Genomic DNA, 25,948 nt, shown 5'->3' on the forward strand with positions numbered 1-25,948 from the left:
GATGACATTCCCTTTATTAAAGAAATGGTCATATGGAGAGACAGCAAAACAGGGAGATAAACTTCAAAACAGTGCCGATAAAGAGATGCTGCTTTAGTGATTCTGTTTTTTGTTCTTGCTGATGTGCAATTTTGTTGTTATCTGAGCAATTTGTGCGGGCTGCGGGGAGGGAAGGCTTTGAAGAGCCTGGAACTGAGTTTATTAGTTTTGCCAGTGCCTGGAATAATTTTGATGCCTTTGGCATGGTCCATCCTGGGATGCAGGCATGCAGACCTGACCTGCAGTCAGCCTAAGGAGTTTTCATAGCTGGGGCACCTCCCCACGCTGCCGGGACCCTGAATGCTCAGCAAGTTACTGCTTCCCTGTCCTCCCGCTAGTCTTACCCTCGTTAGCAGAGGTCGTTTTGGGGGGGTTATTTAAAATGCTTTCCATGACTTTGAAGTGCTGCTTGGTTTTCTGGTGTTCTTCTCCCTTGGGCTGGCTGGTGTCTTGTTAGAGCTCAGTGCCACCAGGCTGACAGATGGAAACTCAAGCTGACTTCACCTGGATCAGGCACTTGGATCATGTCAGGCCTGCAAGCTCATCCTTGCTTTTCATTAAAAAAAGAAGAAAAAAGCCTTTTCTCTTAGAATACTGCGGTGTTTTGGGTGAGTAGTGCCTGTCGTCCCAAACAGAGCACTGAACTGTGGGGTGCATGTGCCACTAACACTGTGATGGACGCTTTGAAGCCGTACATCTACATCCCAGTGCATTTCATGCTGGCCAGGGGATGTTGCATGCGTTTCTCTTTGTCTGCTGCAAGCTTGCTCCCTGCGACTGTGCTTTTAAATGGACCGGGGGTCCAGCCCCCTTATTGCCCCATCTGTAGCGCAAGGTGCATGAGAAACCAGAGGAAGAGAATGCTTGGGAAGCCCGGGCCATGCCCACAGGGCATGTCTTGCCCTTTCTTTCTGCTTAGTTCTTTACTGCCCTGCTGTAAACACTTACAGCTGAATGTTTCAAAGCCAAGGACAGTGGGACACCTCGCTGCAGCTGGTGATCAGTGGGGACCGAGTGCTTCAGTCCTTCAGGGGCTGTTGAGAAGCACTGCCTAACTCTTGGGAGAGACGACCGGTTTTGCAGAGTTATTCTTCAGGCTCTCAGCAGTATCCCCCAGGCACGTGGCTGCCACGGTGGGATTTGAGCAGTCCTGGCTTCCTCTGGCCTTGAGCCTTCATGCAAACCCGGCCACCGTTGTTGGGAAGCCAGGAGAGAGAAAGTAGCTTCCCTTGGTGTGCACTCCGAACGAGAGACCAAAAGAGGAGCGGGAATAACATTCTCCTGAGGATGAGCATCTCTTGGGTCGGGCAAAACGGGGTTAATGAAGTGAGTCTGTTAAAGGAGGGTAAACTACAGGTTGTAAAAGCTCCTGCATAGTTGCTGTTTGCAGACACCGTAGCTTAGATTTAGGGAAATGAAGCCTTTCTGGTTTTTACTCTCATATCTTTAGTCCTTCCTTTTCCTGCACCCCACAAGAGACCAGGGTCCATGGCTTCCATGCTAAGTTAGTGTTTGGCTTGTCTTGCAGGCTGGCAAACGCTCGCGCTGGAGGATTGAACCCAGTAAAGGAGTGATCCCCCCCGAGACCGAGGTGTCTGTGACCATCATCGCAAACTTGGACGACATGGAGAAATTCAGGGACGAGGTGAACCTGTTCATAGAGAACAGCCGTTCCTATGTCATCCCCGTCCGGGCTGTCGGCATTGGCACCACCATTGTCACCGACAAACCCTTTGGTCCGGAGCTCAACTTGGGACGCCACTTCAGGTAGGATACCTCTCAGCTCCCGCTTCTGCCGTGGGCTCAGCAAGGAGGAGTTTTGCTGTAGTCCTTCAGGCTAGTTCTCCTTCCGTGCTCAAGGTCCTGGCTCCATTTCACTGAAGCCACAGGAATTCCTTTAGAAGCATTTTGTGGTCATTTGAAAGATGTTAGATGCCCTCAAAAGCCACCAAAATGGACACCGGTTGCTAAATTGTCACTGAATTGCCCTTACTTCTAATACCTTTATTTCCTCACTTCATCAGATAAAAATAGAGGAAAACCAGCAGGTCCCATAAGCCTCCTGCTGGAAAACACTACATCACGAGTATAAACATATTTCCCTTTGCAGTAACATGGCTTGCTTTTTCACTCACTATGGAGTATCGTCTTGCAACAGTGGAAAACCGTGGAGGTAACTTGTTAGCAACTCCTCGAGTAAAGTAATGGTGCTGCTTTATTTCCCCTCTGCCGGGAGTCCTGGAGGAGCAGCAGAATTTGTCTTTGCCCTGTATCATCCCTCAGTTCACTCGTCTTCCCTGGCTCCCCTGCCAGGCTGCTCTTTATTAGACATAGTTGCTCTTTCCTGGTTTCTCCTGCCTGCTTTCCTCCCTGTCTCCTCCGTCAATGCCGCAGCAGCAGCCCGGGGCACGGGCAAGCGAGGGTGGCTGCAGGCCCAGCTCTGAAAGGGAGAGGAGGAGAGGTCTGCTGAGGTTGGGTGGGGTAAATTGAGAGTATTCATTGAAAGAGCTTGGCTCGGAGGAGGGGATTTGTTGATGCTTCCGTGTGTGTCTGAAACCAGGCACGTCCTTCTAAACAGGGGAGGGAAATAAGCCTTTGCAAAGTGCTGCTTGCCTTGCGTTGGAGACCTTTTGGTGCGAGAGGCATCATCTTCTCGAGGTGCCTGTTCCTTTCCCTGGCTGCAAAGAGGGTCCACAGTGCTCCGATACCTACATTTTTGGTTAGAAAGAGCAGGTTAATCCTACCTTAAGCATTTAGGATAGATTTTCAGCAACTTAAATATGCATCCACAAGCCATCCACATCAGCAGGGATGTTGCAGGGAGGTTGGTGCTTGCCCAGCGTGTCCTGTGCTCTGTGCAGCCACAGATTGGCTACACAACACAGGGGACAATGTTGGGGTGGCTCACGTCATTGTGCTCTGCCCCCCTTCACCCGCAGGCTCTGGTTGGAGTTGTTGCCGTTGGTGTCGGCTGCAGAACTGCCACCGAGTGAGCTGTGGTGGGACCCCGGTAACATCTCCGATGAGTTGGGCTTTCCCAGTGTTGTGGTTTAAGCCCAGCCGGACTAATCACCACACAGCTGCTCACTCACTCCCCTTCCTCAGCTGGACAGGAGAGAGAAAATATGAGGAAAAGGCTCGTAGGTTGAGATAAGGACATAGGGAGATCACTCACCAATTACCATCATGGGCAAAACAGACTCAACTTGGGGAAATTAGTTTAATTTATTACCAATCAAAACCAGAGTAGGATAATGAGAAGTAAAACCAAATCTTAAAAAAAACCCAACACCTTCCCCCCACCCCTCCCTTCTTCCTGGGCTCAACTTCACTCCCGATTTTTCTACCTCTTCCCCCCGAGCAGCGCAGGGGGACGGGGAATGGGGGTTGCGGTCAGTTCATCACACGTTGTTTCTGCCGCTCCTTCCTCCTCACACTCTTCCCCTGCTCCAGCGTGGGGTCCCTCCCACAGGAGACAGTTCTCCACGAACTTCTCCAACGTGGGTTCTTCCCACGGGCTGTAGTTGTTTACGAACTGCTCCAGCATGGGTCCTTTCCACGGGGTGCAGTCCTTCAGGAACAGACTGCTCCAGCGTGGGTCCCCCGCGGGATCGCAAGTCCTGCCAGCAAACCTGCTCCAGCGTGGGCTCCTCTCTCCACGGCTCCACAGGTCCTGCCAGGAGCCTGCTCCAGCATGGGTTTCCCACAGGATCACAGCCTCCTTCGGGCATCCACCTGCTCCAGCGTGGGGTCCTCCACGGGCTGCAGGTGGATATCTGCTCCACCGTGGATCTCCATGGGCTGCAGGGGGACAACCTGCTTCACCATGGTCTTCACCACGGGCTGCCGGGGAATCTCTGCTCTGGCACCTGGAGCACCTCCTCCCCCTCCTTCTTCACTGACCTTGGGGTCTGCAGAGTTGTTTCTCTCACATATTCTCACTCCTCTCTTCTCCGGCTGCCTCTTCCCAGTTTTTTCCCCCTTCTTAAATATGTTATCACAGAGGCGCTACCACTGTTGCTGATTAGCTCAGCCTTAGCCAGTGGCAGATCCGTCTTGAAGCCAGCTGGCATTGGCTCTGTCAGACATAGGAGAAGCTTCTAGCAGCTTCTCACAGAAGCCACCCCTGTAGCCCCCCCTGCTACCAAAGCGCTGCCACGCAAACCCAATACACCCAGAGCCACAAATTCTGCATCTCCCCAGAGCTGCTCCGAGCTTTCATCCGTTGGTCTCCACAACACACACCATTTCATATTAAACTTGTAAACCTCGTTATTTTTTTTTTAACAGTCTGTTTCACAGACTTGTTTGTTCTATAGTACATGCTTGTGTGTTTGTATTTAGCTGCTTATGGCAGACATGCATTTTGTAAGCCACATGTTCTGTACCTTTCAAAAAGACAATAACTGTTCCAGGAACTCTTCATTTCCTGGTCATGCTCAGCTTTATAGAGGGTAAAAGAATTACTGCAGACTAGCCTGCGGTTAGTGTTTCTTTACCTGAAGGAATCAATTTCCATTGAATATTCATTTGGCTTTATATCTAGCTCTAGTTCTTCATCTCTGGTTGTCGCTCCGTTCCCTCAGCAGCTAGAGCTGGTCTTGCTGCCGTGTTCGTATTGGGAAAACTTCTGTTGATCCTGTGTTCTCAGAGTGCATTTATCTCCCTAAAACACAAAACTGCACTGTTGAGGCAAAGGGCGATATGTTGGGGGCGATGAGGGTTGGCTGCTCTCTAAGGGATGGGGGGATGAGGGGGGATCCCACCAGTGAGGCAGGTGGTGCCCGGATCACCAGATGAGTCTGTATACCCTGCAGCCTCCCCAATAGCATCTTTGGAGGAAGCCACCTGAGGCAGCAGTTCCCAAGAGGAGGTTAAATGGCAGCGAAGCTGTTCCTCCCTCCACTTGCAGCCAGGCCAGGCCAGCTCAGTGTCTGATGCAGCGAGACCTGCAGGAAGCCCCTTGGAAAAATACTCTGATTATTAAGCCCCAAAGGCTGTTGATGCTCTGTCTGCAGCAACTGAGATGATGTTTGTGTTGGGTCTGGCTGAGATGGAGTTCATTTTCCCCGCAGCAGCCCTCATAGTGCTGTGCTTTGTATTGGTAGCTGGAAGGTGTCGATAAGGCACCGGTGTTTTGGGTACTGCTGAGCAGTGCTCGCACAGCATCTGGGCTGTCTCTCCGACACTCCCCCCTCACTGCTAGGCTGGGGGTGGGCAAGATCTTGGGAGGGGTCATAGCCAGGACAGCTGACCCAAACTGCCCAAAGGGGTATTCCATAGCATATGACGTCTGCTCAGCAATAAAAGCTAAGAGAAGAAGGAGGAAGGGGGGGCATTCGTTATTACGACGTGCGTCTTCTGGAGCAACCGCTAAGCGTACTGAAGCCCTGCTTCCCGGGAAGTGGCTGGACATCGCCTGCTGATGGAAAGCAGAGAATAAATCTTTTCTTTTCCTTTGCTTCTGTGCGCGGCCTTTGCTTTTGCCGTATTAAACTGCCTTTCTCGTGACCCAGGAGTTTTTTTCCATCTTATTTTCTCCCTGCCTTGTCCTGCTGAGGAGGGGAGTGATTGAGCGGCTTGGTGGGCACCTGGCGTCCAGCCGAGGTCAACCCACCACAATGTTCTTCAAGAAGCTTTTCCCTGCTGTGCACAACCAGAGCAGCTGCTGGATGGTGATAAACTTCGGGGCAGCCAAGGTCTGGCTCTTGCTGTAGCTTTGAGCTAGGTCAGCCTTTTTGGAGGTGCCTTTATTGCTGAGTGTGCAGTTGGATAATGCCTTCAGGGTGCTGAAGCTGGGTGATCGCTGGGAAATGGCAGCTCCCATGACATTTTCCATCTCTGCTTCTCTTCTAGCCTGGATCCCTGCTGCTTCCACTTCAAGATGACAAATAAAGGGCGACGCACCCAATACCTGTATTGGACAACAGAAGGTTTCAGCCCGTTTCACCAGCATCATCGTCTCCCTGCCATTGGTACCACCAAGGGCAAAGATTCCGCCCAGAACCCCAAACCTGCCTGCCCTGTGTTTAAGCTTCGGCCTCTGAGGATGGAGCTGATGCCGGGCAAGACTGTGGAGATGATGCTGGAAGGCTTCTCCAGCACTCCGCAGGTGAGGTCCCCCATGAGGGCTGAGCCTTTCCCATCAGATCACGTCCACTGGGACTTCTTTGGCAGCCCCTTGACATTTTCCTGCGAAAATGAGCAAGAGCTTTCCAGAAACTGTTTTAATGCCACAAGTTACCACGGCAGCACCAGTTGCTTTTCTTGCTGGCCACCATCAGTTGCTAAGGCTTTTTTGTGTTTCTAGAGCTACCATAAACCCAACTTGCTGACACCAAAATGGGGGCTGAAGGAAGTATTGCTACTTCAGGGGCCAAGGGCAGGTTATAAGGTGTCGTGTGCTGAGGCAGAAAGGAAGGGCAGGGGAAATAAGTTACACTTGGACTAGGGGGACAGGCAGAAAGTAGATTAAAAAATGCAAGGTCATCTATCTGGGGGAAGCAGCGAGCAAAACAAACCACCTGTGAAGGGGGGGAGTGTCTGGGAGCAGCATCATTTTTCCTCTGTAGACAAACGTAAGCAGAGGGCTTGTCTAGCACTGAGTCCTGGAGGAAAAAAAAACGAACAGGGTGTGTCAGCTCTAATGATCATTCCCCATGTGGGAGCCTGTTCCCAGGGACCTTTATAATTGGCAGCTTGACTTTTGTCAATATTTCCATACCAGCTCGCCCCAGTCTCTCAGCCAGCCCCGGTGTCCCAAGGGCAGCCAGGTCTTGCAGCACCTTGGATGGCAGCTGAGAGGGGGGATTTCAGCAGGGTCACTGGGCGTTCTCCCTGGACCCTTCTTTCCAGGGGGAATCCAACTCTGCAGAGAAACTGCCAGCTACCCCTGGTGTGCATTCCCTGGCTCCAGGACCACTGGGCACAGATGTTTAAGCAACTATGGACTAAATCTGCATTAAGCTCCTGCTGACAGCAGTGCTTTGAAAGGTTTTTTAAAGGGTTGCCTCAGTGGCAGCTTGAGGAAGACTTGATTACTCACTCAATTGACTGTGATGGGATTGTCCCTGGGCAGTTCTGAGCCCAAAGGTTTTGCTGAAGAGGGAAAAAGGTACTGGAAAGGAAACAAAGTGATCAGGGCACTGGTGAGGGTGTCTTGCCTGGAAAGGCCAAAGGGGATCTGTGAGCTCAGCTGTGGCTGCCTGGCTCATGCAGTCAAAGCCCAGACCCTGGGAGTGGGCTTTCCACCTTACTTGGGTCTTGGGAACTTAATTTTCTTCAGGTTGGTCAGAAGCCCAACTGCCTGCACTGCCTGTGCAGCACAGATGATTTTGGAGGCTGTAGACTCCGAGGAGTTGTTGGGTTGTGGTGTTGTACCAGAGGGAAGAATGAGAAATGACAGGAGGAATTTGGGAAAGTGAAACCACGAGAAATCAGGAAAAAGTCTTGAACATAAGAGCATCCAGCTTCAGCAGAGGGTTTTTGTGTGGAGTGCAAGACATCTCTTTCCTAGGGAGATTTCTTTTCAAAGCAGCTCTAGAAGGGCACAGTACATCCTAGGAATGAGTGATCCCCTCTTTACCTGAAGGCAGGCTGGCTGTTTGGGTTTTTCCCATGCATCCTTTCCACTAAGCTTCCAAGGGAGGGTTTGCTGGCATTGGCCCTTCTACCACTTGTTTCCCTTAATATAGTTATATATTTTTTTAATCAGTTCCTACAGCTTTTTGTAAGGATTATGCTTAGCGATGGGGCACATCAAAACAAGCATCATTTGGGGCAGGGATTATTACGATTGTAGACAGCACGTGACTCAAGTGCCTTTTGTGGATGTTGGGGTGTAGTGGTATGGATGTTTGAGTGCAGCATAAATAGGGTGTAGCATAGAAAGAGAGAGGGCTGTTGAGGAGACGAGTGACTGTCACTTTAGGGCAGTAATACCTGTTGATGGTTGATGGCCAAGATCCCATGGCACAGTTTTTATCCAGGCTATCAAAATCCTTTATGTCCACGGTCGGGTGGCTAGCAAATGTGGGGTGTTTTCTGGACGCCCTGCTAGCACCCGCTGGGTGACGTGTGACTCTTGCATGCAGGTAGTGAAGGAGCGGCTGCTGTGTCACGCCATGGTGGGGAGCAAGGCAGGGAAGGCACAGATTATGCAAGTGGACGTCACCTGTGAGTTCGTTGCTCCCATTCTGCAAATATCCTGCAGAGAAATCACTTTCCGGGTGGAGAAGGTAAGTCTTTGGATTGCATGCTGGCATTGAATAGCTTGGCTGATGACTGAGAGCCCGTGGGGTGTGTGTGCTTGTGTTCAAAGGGGGAAGTTAAATATCTTGTCCGAGTCCTCAGGGCTTTGACTATTGATTTGAGCAGGACCAAGTTTTTGCCATTAACACCGAGATCATTATTTCGCTCCTCTGGGCTTGGGGACAGTCTCACCAGCCGTATTCGGCCTTTCTTGAGGTGGATACAGAATTGAGCTGCTGAGCCAAGGGCACAGGGTGAGACGTGTGGGACCCACGAGAACAGCGTGGGCTTTGCGCAGCCCCCTCGTGTGCTGGGGCTGCAGGTGGGAGAGCAGAGAGCTGCAGCTGAGTGATGCTAAACCTGCTCCTCACCCCTCCTGAGGTGCTTTGTAAAGTAAGTGAGGACGTTTTCAGGGATGGGACTGGTTTTTAACTTCACCGAAGTAAAACTGACATTACAGCTGCTCTGCTGAGGGGGATCGTGGCCACTTCTAGAGAGACACCAGTTTCTGTACTCAGGATAAAGGGAGGTTTTTGAGGATCCTCCTTCAAGGCACGGTGAAGTCTGAACACTGATCCTGTAGGGGAGCTGAGAAAAACTGAGAGAGCTGTCAGCTCCTCAGGCTGATGAGGGAAAACTGTCATCTCTTGTCTCTCTTTGCCTTCTCTGCTCTTGGTGTGCTCTTTGCATTTCCCCAAGCCTCACTTTCTTCAAAGGACCCGCAGATGTCCTTCCGCTGCAGTGATGGTAATATCAACACAAAGCAGGAGCCCTCTAGTCTCTGGATCCTGACTCCTGCATCATCTTTCTCTCTCCCGTGAGGTGTCTGAAAAAGAGAAGATACTTCATAATTATTTAGTTTCTGTGTTTTCAGGTCTCTCCTCTGGTTCCCAGGCTTCCAGAGAAGCACAAAATCCTGTGAGCAGGGAGTTCAGATTTAATTAGAAGCTTTTCAGCTCTGCCTGATGTCTGCCTGTGGTCTGCTTGATGCCCCACGCTCTGATTTATCGAGTACTACGAAGCTGCAGCTGATTGATGTCAATACACCCCAAAGTAGTTTCCCAAAGCCTGTCTAGTTTATATAAACCATGCAGAGACAAAAGCTCTGGGTTCACTTTCTCTTTTGATCTTGTTCAAGCAGCTGCCTCCTCTCGGGGTCCTATCCCCCCATCTGTACGTGAGACTGTTTCCCTGTCCCCCGGGGGATGCTGTAGTTTCTAAAGATGAAAAGCATCTGATCTACTTCAAGGAAACCTTTCTAGAAGGGTAGAAGTGAATAAAAATAGTAAATAGAGATGTATGCTCTTTTGGGGTTGAAAACCTTGAAATGCATCAGAAAAGGGAAGGAGGTCCGTGGCCGCTTCAGGTTGCTTTTTTTCCTTGTCTCCTGTTTCTGTAGCAACCCAGTGATGTCCTAACTCTTCAGTACCAGCCTCTTTCATTAAAAAACATGTCCTCCCTGCCACTCAGCGTTGTCCTGGCCTTGGAGCAACCCTTCATGATCTGCGATGCGGACCGGCAGCCCCTCCCCGCAGATGTTCAGGTGAGCAGCCGTGGACCTTGGTGCTGGTGGGGTTTGAAGAGGGAGGAGTGTGGTGGTGCGCTTCTGTTGGGAGGTCCTCTGGTAGAGAGGTTTATTCTTTAGAATCAGCAGTAGACTGGCCTGAACTAAATCAGATTTGAAACGAGTTGCTGAAGGAAACGAAATATCATCTGAATTGGGGAAATATGTCCTGGCTCTAAGCCATGAGGAGAGGGGAGCGTGCAACTAGGTCTGGGCACGCCATGTAGTAAAGGTGTCTCCTGGAAACCATCCTAGCTCTCCAGCAGCCATCCTTGGATAACCTCAAGAGCAGCTTGCTCCCTTCAAGGGCAGCCCTGCTTTCAGGAAGGCTGAGGATGCTCCTCCAGCTGCTCCCTGGCACCTGCCCCGTTGTTGGTGGAAGGTGTTGGGTATGGACTCTGCTAAACGTGTTGTGGTAGGCACGGCCACCATTTCTGTGCCGTGCCAGTGACTAGCACCTGCAAGGGTGAGGCTGCAATGCCGTTGCGCTTGTGCTGTGAGGAAAAAGATGTTCCTCTGGAGTCAGGGCAAAAGGCCCGGGCTTGCCAGAGTGCTGGTTTAGTTATGTATTTAGCATATAGCTTCTGTGGGTCCAGAATTCAGGAGGACAGTCTTTCTTTCCCTCTTGTACTGATGCAGAGCCCAGAGGCATGAGCGTGAGATAGTCTCAGACCAGAGTGTTGTGGTGCTTGCGGGCAGGCGCACACTGTGAAGAAAAGGAAGGATGAACTGAGAAGGCCACGTTGGGGTCACACGTTGAATATTTACATTTTCATGCCGTCAGACCTTGGGACTTCATCACACTGGTGGTTAATACTCTTCATCTCCTTGCAGCCCATGAAGCTGGAGATAGGAGAGGAACTTCATCTCTCCATCAGCTTTAACCCTGCTTATGAAGAGGGTTTGAATACCTGGGTAGCAGAGAAGGCTCTGAAGATACGCTTTCTCGAGCACCCTCAGGAGGAGCAGGTCACCGTTCGGGGAGAAGTCTACTTCCCCAATCTCCATTTCCCGACCATGGCCGTGGACTTTGGGTGCCTCTTGAATGACACCGAAGCTGTGCGTTACGTCAGGATGACAAACTGCAGCCCACTTCCTGTCCGGTACCACTGGTCCTTCCTGATGGACAGCCACGTGAACCAGATGAGGTATGTGCACCTCCACCCTCTCCTTGAAGCTCTTCTTCCCGGTGTCCTGTTTGTACTTTGCAAAGACCAAGCTGTTTGCCTGGCATCCGACGAATTGCTTTCAACTTTCCCTTGCGGAAAGAACACCTACCAGCTGTGGTCAGGCTAGATGCGCAGGGAATAGGTGATCTCCACCAGTTTGATGCTGGGAAAGAGGCAGCATTCTCCAGGAAAGCTGGTGTGGAAAGCTGCTTTCTCAGACCTTCATGGCCTGAGGCAATTACCACCTTGCTGAAGTGAGTTTTCATCTGCTCAACTGCACGTTACATTCGCCAAACAGCTCTTTAGTGTTTTACAGTGAAATGGCAGGTTCTGCTGCAGCTTTGGGTACAGCTGTAGGTGTTGGTGGGAGGACTTGTCTGAACATCCCCTGGGAGCAGGGCCACCCAGCGCTGGTCTGTGGTTTCCAAGCCAATCATGCAGTCCTGCTGGAGCAGATCTATAAACACATTTCTAGCAGTTCCTCCTGCTGTGGCCTCTCTGCATAGTACAAAAGTCTAGTCTGGGCAGTTTTGATTACAGTAGCAAATGGGTTTTCCATAATGCCTTAGGAAACCGAGCAAAGTTAGCCATTGTGCATTGAAGTGCTGCTATTACAAATAGTAGAGATCCTCAATAAACAGTTTTGTTTAGGGCATTGGGATCTGTCTCAGAGGAGACAACCTACTGGGAAGTGGAAATTAGCTATGGTTATGAGGAGGGCTTGGGGGAGAAGACCTGGGCATTGGGGTAGCCCATTCACAGCTGGCTCTTGGCAAGTAACAAGAAGTCTTTAGTGTGGCCCTTCTTGATGCACGGCACCTTCAAGAACAGACCCTAAAATGCAGAGGAAAGTCTGCAAAAGCAGGTGGAGAGAGGTGGGCAGGGGAAGAGGAGCAGGGCTGTAAGCTCTGCTTGGAGGCCCCTGTCATCTCCTGGTAAATGAGATTAGGGTTTAAATACTAGCTAAAGGGAAAATCTAATTTTGATGATAGAACAATGCATGTATTTTATAGTAAGAGAAACAAACGTATTACAGCAAAGCCTGTGTGGAATTAATTTCCTCTGGAGCCACTTGTTGGCCGATTGCCTGTTTATCTTGACTCTTCTTTTTTTAGAATCAGTTTAGGTTTTTGGAAATGTAAATGCTGAATCAGTTTTCAGCTTTTAATTACCCCGGTCTCCACCTAAAAAGGCTTTGCTGGACCTGAGCCTGCAGGTGCTCATTCTTCCAGTGGACGCAGAGTCACCCAACTCTGCTGAGTTGGTAGCAGCTGAGGGTCCGGAGCATCTGGCAGGATAGCAGCCTCGGCTCCAAAGGGTTTGGCATAGCCCCTTTGCTGGCTCGTTAGCACTGTGGATGTTACAACAGCTCCCTTTTCTGCTCTGCATTTTAATTAAGCAGTAATGTACTCTCTCTGGGTCCCTCAGCAGACACCATGTGATCCTCTGTGGCAGAGCTGGAAATGAAGACTGTCTCCAAGCTATTCACACCTCAAATGGCTCGTGAAGAGCCCTGCAGAAGGGCAACATGTCAGATGTTATTTCTGGTCCACATTAAGCACTGTTGGTATTCTAAATTGTCCGATCAAGGTCACTCAGTCTGACACTGAGGGAATCAAACACGAGGTCCCATGAAGGTGAGATCAATAGAATTTAACCATCCATACATCTAACCTTGCTGGAGCCAATCATCAGAGGCTCCCAGCGTCAATCAGACACACACACACATTTATTTTGGCCAGAAGAGAAAAGTGTTGTTTCTCTGCCTGGAGAAGATGCTGTGTGCTTGGATCTCTTTTCTTTTTTCCTCTAATTGTTCAACCCATTTTTTCCTCCTTACTCTTCAGTCACTGCTGCTACTTTGAGCAGAGCAATCATAGAAGCAGCAGAGTCCAACCGTTGCTGTGTGGCTGGACATGCCCAACTCACACCAACCCATGCCCCTTCTCTGACACTGCTGAGCCATAAATCTCTCCTGGGTACTCTTCTTCTCTGTGGTTAGAGACAGAGTGAGAATAGGCTCTCCTTACCTCTTGGACCTTTGATAGCTCAAAGCCAAGTTAAGCCTTTGCACCCAGATGTTTTCTGCGGTGTTGGAAAGGATCTCCAGAATGGCCCAGCAGGAGATAATAGATCTGGAGTCAATTTCAAACATTCCATCATCTTTCTTATCTTAAAGGTTTCTTCTTGAAAGACAGATTTGTCCCCCTTTCTAAGGGCAGTACCCAGCTCCTCAGCTTTGTTTGGGATTCCCATCAAAAGGAAGACATTAAATCCAAGGGATATACAAGGATTTTCTTAGAGACCTGTGACAAAGGCTGCCAAAGGCTCACCCCCAAACTTAGCTGTTCTCTAGAGTTGTTATCCTTTATTAAGGATCCATGCCTTGTCATTTCCTTTGAGCATTGCTGTTCCTGCATCACCTCTTTGTCCCCTTCACGCGAGCCATGTTCCCTCCCTGGGATAGAGCTAACACACGCCTTGCGCTCCGTGTGCCAGGATGGATCAGCAGGGGCTCTGCACCTCCGTGGCACATGTCAGGCCCCCTCCATGTGTTGATCCGACGTCTCTGGAGAGTGGGAGAGTCTTGGCTACAAATCCAGCATAATGAATTGCCAGTAGATTCTTTGGGGAAAGGGATTGTTGGGCTAAACATGTAGAAGATGACTCTTTCCTGTCCATCCAGGATTTTTCAGCCAATTTGTTTTGAACAAACCAGCAGCCTTTCTCCTCCCAAGTGGATCTTCCTATAGCATTAGTAATTCCTCATGCCTCTGCCCTCTCTCCGTCCATGTCCCCTGGCAGGTTGCATTGCAGGGACCCTGCGAGCCAGATCCCAGCCTTGTTACTGACAAAAAACCCCCACAACCCCAAGTCTGTGTTATACTTGATGAGTTTTTTTGCTTTGTTGTTGGTTTTATAAGAAGGAAGAAATGGAAAACGTAGAGAGTGAGAAACCGGGCAAGGCAAAAATCTGACAGCAGTGCTGTGTCAGCCACCGGAGGGGAGAGGTAGCAACATGAGCAGCGAGAATATACATCCAAAATGCCTACGTCCACCATGCCCCTGATGGCGGGGAGTCTGGGATGGGTGACAGTAGAGCATACCCCCTTGTCACCCCCCAGTGCTATCAGCTCCTTGGGGCAGTATGTTTTGGGCTTTGGTAGCCCTATGGGTGGTCTTTCTCCTGCTTCAATCCCATGGGTAACTTAGAAAAGGAGGACTGAGTCGTGATGGAAGTGTGCTGCTGAAGGTGTCCTTCAGCTGCGTGTGGTTTGGCAGCAGCCGAGAAGCGGTTTGCTCAGTGTAACAGAGAAGTGGCCTCTTATTTTTTGGAGACGGAGTCTCTTGGAGCAAGGGCTGGGTGCCGCGCAGGCTTCACTTCTGGGGTGGCAGTCCGGCTGCCGTGAACGGCTTACAGAGAGGCTCTGTACTCATGGACAGAGGCACTGGGGAGCTGAAGCAAGGGAGACTTGGGGAAATTTGCAACCTGTTCCCCTCCAGAAAGGATAAAAAGTAAATACAGTGAGTGCCAAGGTGGGGTTTGGAGCCAGGAGTAAGTGAGCATATGTTGTTACCAAGTCTGTATTAGAGACATAAACCCGTATACTAGGTGTGGTACAGTGATGCTTTATCAGAACAAAGGTTGGAGGGTGATAATTTCCTATTTGAAATGTGTCTGTAAACTTGCTTCTTCTCTACGTTCACCTTCAGCATGGTGACCCTCGCCATGTACCCTCCAGCTCTGTGCCTTCCAGCACGACACTGCTTTTTCCCAGCTCATTTGCTGGGAAGCTGCAGGTTTGCGACAGCTTCTGCTGCCCCGGGGCTTCTGACCAACGGTTTCACTGTTGAGCACCTGGAGGACTTTTACCTGGGCCATCGCGATGGAGGTTGGAGCCCAGAACGGCTGCGTGGGAATCACTTCAAGTATTACACTTGGGTTTTCTGAGGCTCAGCCTCCTCCTTTGTATGAGGGTGACAGACCCCGAGAGCTTTCCTTTGCCCTGGCAGATGGGGGAGCAGCCCCAGGGTGTTGGAGGAGTGGATTTAGGGCAAGGGAGGTGAAGGAGAACCCATTGCTTGGGTGAAAAGCGCTGCACATCCCCCCTGAGGTGCTGTCAGGCAGCTGACTTTCTCCCTGGCTTTGTCCTGTGCCATCAGGACAAAGCTTGGGAGATGTCCATGTGTCATCCACGCCCTGAGTGGGCTGCGGTTAGATGGGGGTTGCCTTCTGGTTTTACAGCTGGCCAGCAAATGCTGGCTGGAAGGTGACTTCTTGCTGTGCCAGCAATGTTCAGCTAGGGAAACTGGGGAGCAGCCGACTTCTCTCTTTGCTTTCTGAATGTCTTCATTACCCAAGGCACAGAGTGGGAACCCAAGGTACGTTTGCACTGCAAACAGCATCCCTCTCCCTATAAATGCCATTATGCCTGTGCTGCCGGGATGGCTCATGCTTTAATTGCTGCTGGGCTGCTGCTCAAGGCCCCGTCTCCGCAGAGCTTTACTGTTTATGAAACAAAATGTTGATTTTTCCAGACCTCGTTTCTCTTAATCTCTCCAGCTGTTTCTCACCCATTACACTTTTCCTACATTCTGCAAGCTGTGCATCACACAGCTTTCCTTAAGGGAAAACCCATCTGAACCCACTGGCATCACTCTGCCCAAGAGTGTCATTTCTAGTATTGCTGTGCTCTTTGCTGGTGCATCCCTGTCTTCACAGGGGAGCTGAGAAGTCTTTGCACTCTTAGGAGTGGGAGCTCAAGCCAAATTTGAATCCCTGTGTCAAATCTTCACGTGTTTTTGGGTATAAATCTGCACTGGGGATTTTTGTGCTGACTCCTTCTAGTCCAAGGTGCTTGCTAGCAGACAGGTGATGGAGAGCTCAGCTCCCTGCCAGTCCCATCATCCGCCCGGAGCTGGCTGCTGCCGAGACAGGGATTGACATCAAAAACCCTTCCAGAGAACGGGGATTTTGTCCTGTGTGAGGCTGGACTCTGCCAGGACAGTGAAGCTGATGCTCCTCCTTCTGTACAGCCACTCTTTCCCCTCGAGAGGCTAATACTGGGATGGTGGATGGACAGCAAGGGTTTTGGGTTGGCTTCAGATCCCTTGCAGCTTACTGGCTGGTTTAAGGCAGACAAGGAGAGTACCAGTCAGGGAGATCATTTCCCAAGACATCATCACGCATTTGTGACCACAGTGTTGTGGTCCCCAATGGCTTCTTTGCCAATGGTTTCTTTGGCCACAGCCACCAGCTCCATGTGCTGTAGGTGAGGAGCCACTCCGTGCTGCGATAGACTCTGTTAAATGACACTGTTAAAAAAGAAAAAATTGTCTCTCATCCAGCTGGCCCATCTCTTCATCCCTGAAAATAGCCACAGTGTGAAGAACCACCATTCCTGCTGCCCTCGTAGCTGCCAGGCGCATTGATTCACAGAATCATAGAATATCTCAGGTTGGAAGGGATCTATAAGGTTTATTGAGTCCAACTCCCTTCTCCTCGCAGGACTATCTAAAACTAAACCATATGCCTAAGAACATTGCCCAGATGATCCTTGAACTCTGACAGATTGCCGTGCTGCTCGCAGAATCAGGTGGATTGTCTTTGCCCACTCAACAAACAAGTAGCAATTGGGTTAAGAGAGTATGGCCCCTGTGTTCAAACAGCCCTGGTGAGGACTTTGGGATGTTGAGGAGGTATCACCATAAATCTACACCTCCTGACTCAGAGAGGGAGGCAGGCAGGGGCAAAGTGGGGGGAACCCTTTAGCTCTCTACAGCAGAGCAGCTTGGGGAGGACTTCAGCTCCCAGGGAGATTTCATGGGGCTCTGCAAAGGAGCTGGAGTTGTTATTAACAACTCTCAGGAGTTGTTTTTAACCGGCAGTATTCATCAGAAGCGCTCTAAGAGCCGCAGTTTCTTTTCCTTGCTAGGGTGGATCACAGGTAGGAGTTTTGGGACAGCCACTGTGATGATGGCCAGGCTCATGCGCCGAACTGGTGCGCGGCCTGGTGCGTAGCTGGAGGGCTTCAAGGTGCTCCTGGCCCTGGATATTTGTACTCCCATGCTGCAGGCATCTCCCTTACCACCCAGGAGAAGTAGTGTTCAGCTGCAGGCTGCCCAGAGGCACTGCTGTTGCAGCGGAGCTCAATTTATTTCATCCTTATGTAGATGCCCAAGATCGTGGCTGCTGGAGGTGTTGAGCAGTTTGGTCGCCCATCGGTGCACCCCAACACATATTAAGGTGCCTCGGATGAGAGGGGCGAAGGTTGTGCAGATGGGCCTGGAGATGGGTGACGCTCTGCAGGGGCAAGCGAATGCCTTCGTCCCCTCCAGTCCTGGTTTGTTCTTCCACGCAGACAGTGCCGCGGTCGTCTTTGGGGTCCCCCATGGGGTCCCAGCAGGAGGCAGAGGGAGGGCTGGGGAGGGGTGATAGCACCGCTGCTCATCGGTCCCTGCTTGGGGAAGGTCGCCTGGGCCAAGCCTTGTTCTTGCATGTGGTTGCAGGAAGGCCAAGTCAGGTGAGACCTCCTGGGGGTTGTGAAGAGCAGAGCCTCTAATCCAGAAAAGAAAACCAGCCTTAAATAATAAGCTACAAAGCTAAGGAGAAATATTCATTTGGGAGCATGTCAGTAAAGGCACCAAATTCCCAGCTGGGAAGGAAGCATCCAGGCTGCTGTAAAAAAATCTGCCTTGTTTGCCTATGGGGAACACTTGCAAATAGGCACAGTGACAGGCAGGCATGGTTCGAGTGCGTGGCATTAGAAATAGGAGCAGAGTTACTGTGCGATTTGAAACAGGGAACATAATCTGAGTCACCTGGGAACATTTGAAAAAGTTATACCATGTACTTTTTCCTGAGAGATGTTGGTCAAACCATAAACTCAGCTCTGTTTGTAAAACGAGCCGTAGAACTGCTTTGTGAATCATTTGCCAAATTGCCGGTTTGCATTTAGAAACTGCTGGGGAGGTAACCACTCTGTCAGTAAGTGCCACGTCAGTTCCAACCTTCTTTCAGCAGAGCTGCTGCCCTTTTAGCGCGAGGTGCTATTGGAGCCATTGTTCTGGGATCGGGGAATACCTGCAGCACAGCAGGGAGCTGAATGTTGTCATCGGCGTTTGCTGTATATTGATTAAAAATGGCCAGAGCTTCCATCCCCAAAGTACTAATCGCTGCTGCTTTGGCGCTCATCAGGGATCAATGGGCTGCTTAATTGTGAGTCTCTGCCTGGAATTGCTCGACGTGTCTTTCCGTGTTGCCTTGCGCGTGCGAGGGTGTCCCACGCTGGGCTCCGTGGGTGCCCCGAGCGGTGCTGGGCTCTGTCCGGTCCGGGCACAGCAGGCTGCGGGCTCCACCCCTGCTCCTGCCTGATGGTGCTTTGAGAAAGCCACCAGCATCCCTGCTTGCTCGTAGTGACCTGTGGCTGCGGGTAATTATCAGGGGAAATATTCAGGATAAAGGTGTAGTAGAGCTGCAAAATTTCTTGCTTTGGCCCTCTGGGTGAGGAAGACATGGTCCGTGGTGGTGGGTGCTTTCAGGAGGGCACCGGTGGGTCTGTACTGGCTCATCGCGGTCCAGATCTGCCCCTTTGCATCTCAGCCTCACCTTTTTGCACAGTTTGTGTCTCTTCTCCTTTTCTGCTGCACTTTTCACCTCCCTACAAGCCATTCCCCTCTGTCCTCTTCCATTTCTCCTTGCAGCCAGTTGCCAGCTGCCTGCACAGCCGCTATAGCAGCATCGTCCCTGGGCAGCCCCAAGTGTTGTCCTGCTCCATCCTGGTTTCGGAGCTGCTGGGTCAGACCCATCACTGAGCTCACACCACCAGTGCCCACCCAGGGGCCGCATCCTGCCAAGGGGCCGCTGGTGCAGGCTCCCCTCCCTCCCACTGCAGGTCTGTGACCAAAGTTATGTTCTTTTCCAGGTTCAGCCCTCCAGCACCTAAATTTTTCATCAAAGTCCAACCACCAAGGAAGGAGGGAGGCCAGTTGGAGCGCTCAGCATCTGCAGAGAGCAGCTCCAGGGACGGGGGTGCGGAGGAGCCGGCCAAAGCCCTGGCAGCAGCAGGGGATCCTGCCCAGGAGCCAGCAGTTGCAGAGGACTCCCTGGAAGCAAAGGTAGCTTTTCTTCTGCGCCTACCACCTGCGTTGCCTCCCCCAGCTTGCCACCAAAAAGCCGTGCTCGTGCCAACCTCCCTTTTTGCTGCCCTGCTGCCACATGCCCTGAGAGTGGGCTGGGCATCAGGGCCAGCGGCTGGACACGGGGCTTCTGGGGAGGGAGAAATAGGACAGTTTTGCTTGGAGAAGGCCACTCAGATTCTCCTGACTCACGTTGGGTTTGGGTTTGGGTTTTTTTTGTTGTTTTTGTTTGGTTTTGGGGTTTTTTGTTTACAACATCAAAGGAGGCTTTTATCTGCATCATGATGTGAGGGCTTCCAGTTTCCTTTCTGTCTCAAGCTGTGCCAAGTACTGATCTGCATGTAGCAGCTTCTCAAGCCCAGCTGGAGCCACCCGCTTTCACGCTTCTGCCTTCCCCCAAGAGCCGGTGTTGCAGTGATGGCCGCAGAGACAACTTTTTATAAAAAGAAGGCTTTGCAGACAAAGTTGCCTTTGATGTGCTGACCTTCCTGGTGAACCTCGCTGCTTTGGAGCTTGACCTTGGTACTAGTGGGAGCTGGCACCTTGTTGAGAAAACGGTGTAAGAGAGCCCGAGAGGCTCTGAAAGAGCCAGTGTTGACATTAAGTTCAAGGAGGGGAGCTGCACCTGCTTACATTCAAATATCAGCAGTTTTAATGTTGTAACTCTGCACATTTTTTCTGAATCAGGAGAAGTTATACCCTGTAGACGTAAAGAATAGTGTGGCTGAATGTTTTTGGATAGAAGCATGAAATCATCTTTATTTCCTGCTTTGTTGCCATGTATGCCCAAGAAGTAAACCAGGGAAATACAAGTGGACGTGGCTAAGTAGGATCCAAAATTGCTTCAAAGGATTCTTCTGGATTCAAAGGATGCTTCTAGATTGCAGTTTGGTCTTCTGCTTGTGTCACTCTCTCAAGGCAATCTCCATATAACCTTCATGGGGAGGTGGGAGACCACAGGCCTAGGAAAGATGTGGGTTAGCATCTTTGGGAATATACACTTGACAAAGCTTTGCTAAGTTTGAAAATGTGGAGACAGTAGAAAGAGCATTGAGATGAGAGAAAACTCTTCTCTCCCCAGTGCTTTATCTACTGGGGAGATGGAGCCTCTGACTAGGTCCAAGGATGTCCTGTAAATATTCTTGCAGATTGTGCTGAAGTCAAGGCCACAGCACAAAGCACTTCTTGACATTAGTGAACAAGGGGGTGTTCTTAAACTTCAAGAGCAGTCACAAAGCCCTCTTTTATAAATAGGGGTCAGAAGTCCAGGGATGAGGTTCCTCTTGAGAGACGGAGCCTTTGAGGTTCAATACCAGCTCTCGGCTGCTGCAAGACAGAAAAACATCTCAGCTGCCTTCTTCAGGAAGGTGCTGTTGGAGAAGAATGACCGAGCAGAGATCCTCAGCTCTCCAGCACTGATGAGTGCGTGAGATGAAACCTAAGCACCATCTGAAACGGGATAGTTGTGCTGAGCACTTTCTAAGTCCTTATTTTCCTGTTTTTAATACATCTCACTTGCAGTTGTGTTCCTCTTTTTGTCACAGAAAACCAAACCTGTCCCGGCATGGGGTTCTCGGTGTGTTCCTTGGGCAGGAGTGAGCAAAGCCAGGCTGGCACGAGGGTGCAAAGTACCCTTGAGGTCTCTGCTAGGACTCAGTGCTGGGCGCACGCAGCTTCCTCGTGCAAGCTTGCATGTAGGAAGTGCAGATGGAGCCCGTGTCTCATCTGTGGGTGGGCTCGGACCCACGCTCAACTGATGTGAGGGACATACCCCTGCTTGATTTGTGCCCAGGTCCCATCTCAGCTGCTCCTGGCTTGGTGAGGTGGTGGAGCCTGCAGCAGAGTGGTCTCACCCAGACCAGGCAGCTGCTTTCTGCAGCTCATGGTGCTTGTTTTCCAGTTGCTGCCGTCCACTGCTGCGGAGCTGGAAGGTACTGCAGAGATGGAGGGTGCTGCGGAGACTCAGAGCCGGGTGAAGATCAAGGAGTTGATGCCGTTCACGGAGGTAGAGCCCCTCACCTTGGGAGTGGAGGAGGTAAGTGGGAATCTGACTTGCTTATGTAGCCCCCGCTCCCACTGGTGGCCCTTGGCGCTGCTCACAGAGTGGCGTCACAGCCCTCCCAGCACGTCGCACAGCACTGCTGAATCAACTGGTCATTGGAGAGGCCATGCAGGACATGTCGTAGGGTTGGCCAAGGACGTTACCTGTGCGGCACCTATGGAGGGCATTATTCGTCCCGCTCTTACTAATCAAGTGGTTGATAGGAAATTTTTGCAGTAAATTTTGCTGTGGCATCTTGAGAGAGCAGCATGCAAATGGGAGAGAGAGAGAGACCTCCCAAGTTACTTTGATGTAGTGTATTAATGAATGTATTAATTGGTGAGTATGGGAGATTTTTCCCATGGTTTCTCCACTGGAAAGTGTAATGGATGCAGGATGAGATTAGGATGATTGTGCCTGTGTTTGAGGAGCAGGCCCCTCCAGTCATGTCTGTCCTTTGCTTCAAGCCATGGCTCTTCTTCTGCATCAATTTGGATGCTTGACATCTTGATCTCTCCTCCCCTCCCTCCAGGTTTTTGACATCCTGCCGCTGTATGGTGTGCTGCAGCCGGGCGAGAGCCAGCAGGTCACATTCACCTTCTTTGGCCACACAAACATCGTTGCCAGCGTCACGGCGCTGTGCAAGGTGGAGGGAGGCCCGACCTACAAGATCGCGCTGAGTGGGGAGGCTTCGCTCATTGACTACGTCCTAGACACCACGGAGATCGACTGCGGGCTGAAGGTACCACGCACTTCTCTTGGCAGCGGTCTTTAAAACCATCACCGGCGGGTTGCTGCTGACCTTGGTCTAGGGGTCTCTCCCCTTCCCAGCTACTTTGTCAGCTGTACAACCTTTGAGTGATAGGTCCTGCATCCGAGGTGGTTTTTAATGGCCATCTCCATCCGCCCCAAAGTTGGGAATTGCTCCTCTTCAAGGTTACTAACGCTGCCTCCTGGGGCAGGCAGGATCCCAGCAGTGATCTCGAGAGGGACATGCCCCGAGACATCCACACACTGATCTGCTCCTAAAGCCTGAGGTGCAAGGAGATGCTCTTTTTCAGTGCTTTTGATTAATCAACAAAATAAACCAGGGAGGGAGTTAACTTGGACTTCCTGTCGCTGAAGCTGGAGAGAATGTCCCAGAATAATCCCCACTTTACTTCTTTTGGGTTAAAAACCCCACAGATACTTCCAGCTCTTGGTCTTGCATGTGTTGCACCATTTGTCTCCCTTTTTGCTGGTGTTTTGCTTGCAAGTACTTGTATGCAGGTGGCTTTTCCTCTGAAATGCCTCGATGCCTCCTTCTTTGTTTCAGCTAGATGTTGGATGACACCTTAAAGGGCAGAGGGCTTGTATCCCCTGGTTTCTTTGTTACTGGTCTTTACATGGTTGTTATTGCACCTCCGTGCTGCCGTAAATATCTGTTCCTGTGTCGGGCTAAGAGGTACCCAGTGGCTGTCGGTTCCCCGGGTTAACCCGGGAGAGTCAAGTGCCCATATGTCCTCTGCGGTCCCTGCTGCTGTGCTGTGTTCATTTCCTTTCAAGCCAATGAAAGAGGAAGGAGATTCCCAGCATCAGGCCTGTGTCTGTAACTTCCCGCTCCTCTGTCCTCTCTTCAGCTGTTTAACAAAGTCACCAAAGCAGAGGTCACCCTGCAGAACAGCGGCAAGGTGGGATTCACCTATGCGGTGCTCAGCCCCAGCGCGGCCGCTGCCGACAGCCCTCTGCCCGGCGTGCCCCTGGTCGTGCCCAGCACGGTGAGTACGGAGGTAGCACAAGCGATTAACCCTGGCCCTTTGTCAGGCTGCCTAGGAGAGGGTTGTAGGTTAAAAAGGGAAAAAAGCCATGAAAAAACCCACAAAAGCAGCCAGGAGAGAGAGGGCTGTAAGCAATTGCTGCTGGGGGGCAGAGAAGGTCAGGCAAGCGCGGTCCTAATAGACTGCCTTGAATGGCCTTTGCTGGCGGGTGGCTCTGCTGTCATTCAGCAGCCACGGGCGGGAGGCACGAGTGCTTTGGTAGCTCTCCGGACCCCAGCTACTGAGCTCTCTGGTTGTGCCGGCACTGGCGCTGGCCGGTGCAGGCTCTTCCGAGGGTCACCGTACCCAGGTTGTGTGATCGGAGAGGACTTAGTCCTCATCCCTGCCTGTAACAAACCCTGCCTGCCCCCTGCCAGCACTGACCAGGTGAGACTTCAATACTCTCTGGCTTGGGCATGACGCTCTTTGGCCAGAAATTGTAACAGCCCCTGTACCGCTCCCTCGCTCCTCCAGCTTTGCTGCTCTGCAGCAGCTTTGTGGGGCAGTGAGGGGGCCAGGGAGGAGCAGGGCTGGAATAGCAAGGAGAGGAGTTTGCAGCGTCCCACCATCCCAGCTTCTCAGTCCTGCATGGATGTCTTTGAGCTGAAGCAGTGTTCCTATCTTGGACACTTTTTGCAATGGGAAGAGGAAGCCAAATGGCTTTCACGTTCCCCCATGCCTGTCTCCTACAAGGGATGACACGCTGATGCCCTCTTCCTGCAAGCTTCTGAAGAGACAGCTCTGCTCAGACCCGCGCAGTTGTTGCCGTAAGCAGCATTGTCAGCCCTGGCAGCTTGACAGGGCTCACTTTTGCTGGAGCTGTGTTGTGTGCTGGAGTAAGGGCTCGGGGGACCAAGTGGCAGGATCCGTCCCACTCAGTAGCTTGTCCCTGCAGCGTGGAGGGGAGCGGGGAGCTGAGGGTCCAGCCCCGCGTGCAGAGGGCGAGCCGAGGAAAGCTGCGGCTGTGTCCTGTCACCCCGAGCTGTGTTGCCGTCTGCTTGAGTTTGCTCTCGACCTGGCTGGCGTGAGCCCAGCCCGGGGATCGGACAGTCCTTCTGGAAGCCCGGAGAGGAGGTGACCTTCCTGGCAACACCTTCTTCCTGAGATCTCATCCTGGTCTCTGCTCCTGCGTTTCCAGAGATGTATGTTTGCAGGTCATTGTGAGTCCAGATGGGCTCGTGCACCCTCGGTGTAACTGCACAGGCAGGAGATGTTTGGTTGGGGTCGTTAATAAGGGGTGAGGCCCTTCGACAGCAGCCTGGGAACCACTGACATGCTGTGAGAGGAGCTGCTGGGTCTGCTGAGAGTGCAGGCAGTTCACTCATCTTCCACAGCAGCTGGTAAAAGAGCTTTTATTTATTTGGTCTGGCTCTTGCTAGCAGAGGTGTGCTCATGCTGAGCGAAGGGTAGTCTGTGCTGTGAGAATGCATCCCTACGAGCCCTCTGAAGGACACGGTGCATCCTGGTGTAGGAGACTTGAGCTTTTGGGTAGAAGAGAGCTAGAAGGCGATGTTGTCTGATGCTTTCTTATCTTTGAGAACCTGCCTTCTCTTCTCAGTGTGTCTATCGTCTGAGCCATCCCTCCACCAATCCCTCTTTGGTTTGCATTCCCTCCCTCTTCTCTCATGCCCTGCAGGGTTACATTGGACCAGGCAAGGAGCAAGTGCTGAAAGTCTCCTACCTGCCAGGAGTGCCGGGAGTCTTTTGCAGGACTTTCCAGGTCCAAGTGGGTCACCTGGAGCCGAAAGCGATCTCCCTCAAAGGAGAGGGGATCTTTCCCAGGACCTACTTGGACCTGCCCAAGAACACCAAAGGTGAGCACTGCCTGTCTGCTCCCCAGGTAGGTCCCTGGCTTTTTCCCCCATGTCATATCATATGGCCATAGGGCAGCTCCCACCCATCTCCACCAGGCCTGGAGGTTTCAGGGCTGTCAGACCAACACTCAACCCTCTGCTTGCTTCCTGAGTGTCTAGCAGACGAGCCCATGTGGGCTTTGCCCCGGGAACCATCCTGCAGAGCTTGCCAGCGTATCTGTTGGTGGCCTGCAAAGATGATGCCTAGACAGAAAAGCTTGGGAAAGCTGTAATGCAGGCTGGCAGGGATTTTGTCAGGGTTGGCTTTGCATCGCATTGCAGGGGATGAGGTGCTCCTCTGTGGGGAGGAAGATGGGTGGGAGTGAACATCAGGATTCAGAGAGGAGTAGCAGCATAGATTGCTCGAGGAGTTTGTTTCTGGGAGAGGCCAGCATCCGGGGAGTGGGACTTCCCAGCTTAAATGGGCATGGTGCAGTGCCCACACTTCTATTTGTGGATGTTTTCTTCCTTCAGGAACCAAACAGTATGAGAAGATCCTCAGAGGCAAGAGCAAAGATGGACTAAGACAGCCAGAGGGATGAAGCAGTGGTTCTGGGGGAGGCTGCGGCTGTGGAGCCACCCACGGACAACTCGGGCACCGTGGTGAGAACGGCTGCTGCCCCGTTTGTCATGTGCCACCCTCCCGCCGTGTCACTTGGTCCCCTTGCACCCTGCAGCAGTCTTCCCGGGGCCCTGCTGGCACTTGGGATCTCCCTGCCCGCATCTGGCCATGATCACGCATCAGCTCAGCGTTGCCCTGGGGGCTGCCCACCTCTGGTAGTTGTCCCTCCTGTAGATGCACCAGCTACCTGACTACCCCAGGGAGAGATCCTGAAGACTATGCTCATGTGATTGAATTTATGGTACTTTGTGAATGGCGGCGCAGGTCATCGCTGGGGTGTTTGTGACTCACACGCCAAGCCCTGCCAAGTTTACAGAGCTTCATAGCAGCAGCCTGACTGCACTCTGGGACCATGCTGTCACTGTTTGTCTCCAAGAGGCACCAGCTTTGTCGTGGTTCCTTTTTGGAGAGAGCTTTTGTCCAAGCTGCTTTGGCAGTGGCTGGGGTCAGGCAAATACTTGGAGCGCTGGAAGGT

The 25,948-nt window shown here is 51.6% G+C and overlaps 1 protein-coding gene and 1 pseudogene across 1 annotated transcript in view; both read left to right on the forward strand.

Annotated features, from left to right (window-relative positions):
- Positions 1-1,810, forward strand: part of LOC132317383 (hydrocephalus-inducing protein homolog) — a 43,046-nt gene extending 41,236 nt beyond the window's left edge. Inside the window, exon 18 of the mRNA XM_059820200.1 lies at positions 1,568-1,810. Coding sequence (XP_059676183.1) covers positions 1,568-1,810 — 243 coding nt within the window. The remainder of the gene's footprint in view (positions 1-1,567) is intronic.
- A 4,113-nt stretch (positions 1,811-5,923) lies between these two features.
- Positions 5,924-25,948, forward strand: part of LOC132317444 (hydrocephalus-inducing protein homolog) — a 29,322-nt pseudogene continuing 9,297 nt past the window's right edge.

Source organism: Gavia stellata, chromosome 8, assembly GCF_030936135.1.
Source record: "Gavia stellata isolate bGavSte3 chromosome 8, bGavSte3.hap2, whole genome shotgun sequence".
Taxonomy (NCBI): Eukaryota; Metazoa; Chordata; class Aves; order Gaviiformes; family Gaviidae; genus Gavia; species Gavia stellata.